Source organism: Sinocyclocheilus anshuiensis, unplaced genomic scaffold (genome assembly GCF_001515605.1).
Source record: "Sinocyclocheilus anshuiensis isolate Anshui unplaced genomic scaffold, SAMN03320099.WGS_v1.1 scaffold976, whole genome shotgun sequence".
NCBI classification, from domain to species: Eukaryota; Metazoa; Chordata; class Actinopteri; order Cypriniformes; family Cyprinidae; genus Sinocyclocheilus; species Sinocyclocheilus anshuiensis.
Genome location: NW_015552538.1, coordinates 31,134 through 35,164, shown reverse-complemented (window position 1 = coordinate 35,164; position 4,031 = coordinate 31,134). Strand labels below are relative to the sequence as shown.

At 36.2% G+C, this 4,031-nt stretch overlaps 1 protein-coding gene across 1 annotated transcript in view; it reads right to left on the bottom strand.

Moving 5' to 3' along the window:
* Positions 1 to 3,585, bottom strand: part of LOC107663879 (insulin-like growth factor 2 mRNA-binding protein 2) — a 17,223-nt gene extending 13,638 nt beyond the window's left edge. Inside the window, exons 1-3 of the mRNA XM_016454262.1 lie at positions 3,304 to 3,585; positions 1,239 to 1,373; positions 1,036 to 1,158 (exon numbers count right to left, since the gene is read on the bottom strand). Coding sequence (XP_016309748.1) covers positions 1,036 to 1,158; positions 1,239 to 1,373; positions 3,304 to 3,524 — 479 coding nt within the window. The 5' untranslated portion in view covers positions 3,525 to 3,585. The remainder of the gene's footprint in view (positions 1 to 1,035; positions 1,159 to 1,238; positions 1,374 to 3,303) is intronic.
* Positions 3,586 to 4,031: the final 446 nt, after the last annotated feature.

Here is a 4,031-nt window from a genome sequence, read left to right as displayed (position 1 = left end):
CTATAATTATTCATTGTCACTAGCAAGATGGAAAGCAACAAAATGTGCCCCAACTGTTTTGTTTATTTTTAAAAAAAATGCTTTTTATTTATTTTTAATTGATAATTTATTATGTGCTTTTATGTCTGTTCTTGCCGAATGCACAAAGCGAGCACAACACCCACATTCCCAAAATTTCGGGACCACTACCATTATGGCATGATTTAACTGAAGCACAGGATAGCAGAGACTGAGCCACGTCATAGAAAGACATAACACTAATTGTTTGCATTGCATCGCTCTTGCTGTATGTTGTTCTTGAACTGAATACCAAGACAAATTGTTGTGCATCTCTGCAGTGATGAATAGTCATCCTTAATCAACCTGGAAGTAAGTGGGACTCTGGGTGAAGAGCAAGATATTTGAATTGGTATCGATGAGCATTGGTGAATGAGGCTGCTTTTAGAGGGACAGAGATGCAATGACGTCAGGAGTCCTGGTTAGGGCTTAATTGGGTGACTCACTTCCTAAGCTATCTGTGTGCCCAGCACACACTTATTTCTGGGAAATACATAAGACCACCTGTACTCTGATGCTCTGAACCAGATCCCAGCACTTAGCAGCCCATTATAAGATGTCACATGTCCAGATCACGTTTTGATCAATATTGCCACAACAAAACACCATATTTCCTATCAAAACAACTCTCCATGGTGAACCTAATAATCATGTATGCCTCCATATAGGGCTGGACGATATGGCCAAAATTGATATCACGATATATTTCTCACAAATAAATCAATGTATGGGAAACTGGTAATGTATATCGAAATATCGGAAATGTGTTTAAAAATCATATCACCGTTATTGAAAAAAATTATATCGCGATACATATTGATATTGAATTATTGTCCAGCCCTACCTCCATATAGAAGCAGAGGAATATGTTCAGCTGAAGTGTGACAAAACATTATAGATTTTGGCACAACAGTGAAACAATTATGAACTTCCCTTGTTTTCACCAGTTGAAAGACATTAAATGCAACAGACACTTACGACGAGATGGTAATCTTGGTTTCTGTCTCCTCTTCAATCTTCTTCAGGTTCCTGCCCTCCTTCCCGATCAGTCTTCCGACCAGACTGTTGTGGGCCAGGATCTTCAGAGGAATATCCTCAGTTCTACAGAAGCAAGACCACAAGTTGGCCACCACAGAGATGTATTTAAAGAGGTCTCGTGACTCCAGAAGATTCAGACTTACACCTTCGTGTCATCAGCCTCTTTCTGCATGATGTCCATGATCATGAGGCACGCGGCGGAGCAGCCTTCAGGAGTGGAGTGGATGGTGATCGGCTTCTCTGCCGCTCCCGCGTTCTCCTTACGATGAATGTCCACCCTATCAGGACGGGAACATGACTGTTCAGCAGAGATCAGACAAAGCTTCAGGAAGAGCTGTCAATGTCATCAAGCATGTGTTTAAAGTCATTGTGAGTTTATGCTTACAGCCAAATTTGATGAATAAATGTGACATGATTCCAGGATATTTAGTGAGCAAAATATATGATCTTAGCAACAGATGATCTTAGCAATTAATATTATATATTATATAAAATAAGTATTTAATTGAAGCAATTCTATGTACATTACCATTTAAAATATTTAAGCCAATCATTTTTAATTAGCATTTTAATTCAGCACGGATGCATTAAATCAGGGGTGGGCAAACTTGGCCCTTCCAGGTCACTTTCCTTCAGAGTTTAGCTCTAAACTCTACGCCTAATCAAACACACCTGAACCAGCTAATCATTGTCTTCAAGACTACTAGAAAGCTACAGGCAGGTGAGTTTTATCAGGGTTGGATCAAATCTCTGCAGGAAAGTGGCCTGGAAGGGCCAAGTTTGCCCATCACTGCATTAAAATGATCAAAAGTGACAGTAAAGACATTTATAATGTTACAAAATAAATGCTCTTTTGCTCTTTCTGTTTATTCAAAGAATCCTGGAAATAAAATGAATCACTGTTTCCACAAAAATATTAAGCAGCAGCAAAACTAATTTCAATATTGATAATAATAAGTAATGCTTCTTGTGTCTAATCATGTGACACTGAAGACAGATATAATGATCAAATTCAGCTTTGCCATCACAGGAATAAATTTCATTTTTACATTTTAAAATATATTAAAATAGAAAAAAGTTATATTTGGCAATATTATTGTTGTTATTGTATTTTTATTGAATAATTGCAGCCTTAATGAGCATAAGACTTCTTTCAAAGACAAAAAAAAAATCTGTAAAACATAAGATCAAATTTGTTAACATTAGTTAATAAATAAACTAATGAACCAGCAGTGAGCAATATATTTTTTACAGAATTTATTAACCTTTATTAATGTTAGTTCACACTGTATTAACTTTACTATTACCAGATACAACTTTTGATCTTCAAAACTTTACTAGCAAAAGTTCAGCTATAAAACTAAGATAAATGCTGCAGATCCCCAACTCCTCCTCCGTCAGTCAGGATTCAGCCTTCTGATTCTCCTTTGAATCAGACTAATTCTAAATGTGTACATTAAATTACTGAACTTTAATGATATCTGCAATACATTCATGTTTCATTCATACACACTGTTCTGTTTACCCTGGGGGGTTATCGCTGCTCTCCCTGCTCTTATCCATGCTAGGCTGCATGGATGCGCAGGGAGTTCTTACCCAGAACAGAACCATACCGCCAATCCAAGCTGTATGCTAATTGCCTGTCATCTTTGATGATAGTGGTCCTGACAGAAGTAATGTTTATTGTTAGTTCATCTTAAATAATGTAGTTAACAAATGAAACATTATTGTAAATGTTTCCAAAAAATCTTACCAACCCCAAAGTTTTGAATGGTAGTGTATATCACATTTGAAATACATTTATTATGCAATTAATTATATAGGTAACACTTTAGTATAGGGACCAATTCTCACTATTAACTAGTTGCTTATTAACATGCCTATTATTAACAAATTGGCTATTTGTTAGTACTTATAAAGAACATATTCTGCAGGACCATATTCTATATCCCTATAATCCTAGCCAATACCTAAACTTAACAACTACCTTACTATTAATAAGCAGCAAATTAGTTTAGTAATGTATTGAGGCGGAAGTCGTAGTTAATGGTTTGTTAATAGTGAGAATTAGACCTTAAAATAAATTGTGATCATTATATAAATAGTAGTTGTATTATATTAATTCCACTGCACTGGAAGAATTCTTCTGAATCTTATTAACCACAGATGTCTCTTCCATACACTTAAGGATCTCACTCTCTCACTCACTTAGACTGTGTCTGTTTGGTGATGTTTTTGATTGTGAGCCCCTCCTTGCCAATGATGGCTCCCACAAACTGCGTGGGCACCAGCATGCGCAAGGGGAAGTCTGGCTGTTTCTGTCGGGGCCCCAGGGAGCCTGCAGAGGTCCCAGGCTGGGAGTCCTGTTCCCGTGATGTCCTTCCACCCCGACGATTCCGGGTCACAGGCAGAGGCGGAGCAGCATCCATATCCAAAATATAAGACACTTTAAAGGAGTAATCCTCAAAGGTCTGTCCTGTTAACTTCTCAACAGCTCTGAAGACACAGAGGGGGACAATTATCAGTGGAATACAATGACAGTGTACAGATGGTGAGTTTTGTACTGCTCTTTTGTAAATCAAAAATAAGGCAGGGCAGTATGACGGTGTATAACCAGTGACAGTTAAAAATGTGTCAACTGTTAGAGGTTCTGTAGAGAAGCATGTACGATGAAGAAAACTTTTTCCGATTATAATGGGACTGATTTATTGAAACATTTTGGGATTACATTTTTTCAGGGGAAAAAATGTATTCTGATATATATATATATATATATATATATATATATAATTAATGTGACAAAAAAATTAATTAGTTACCTGTAATTAATTAAATAACGAGCAATTTTTTTTTTACATATTTAAGTTTAGTAATAGTATACAATTGTATGCCAGTGTTATATTAATATATTATTTATTTACTATTATAGTACTTAT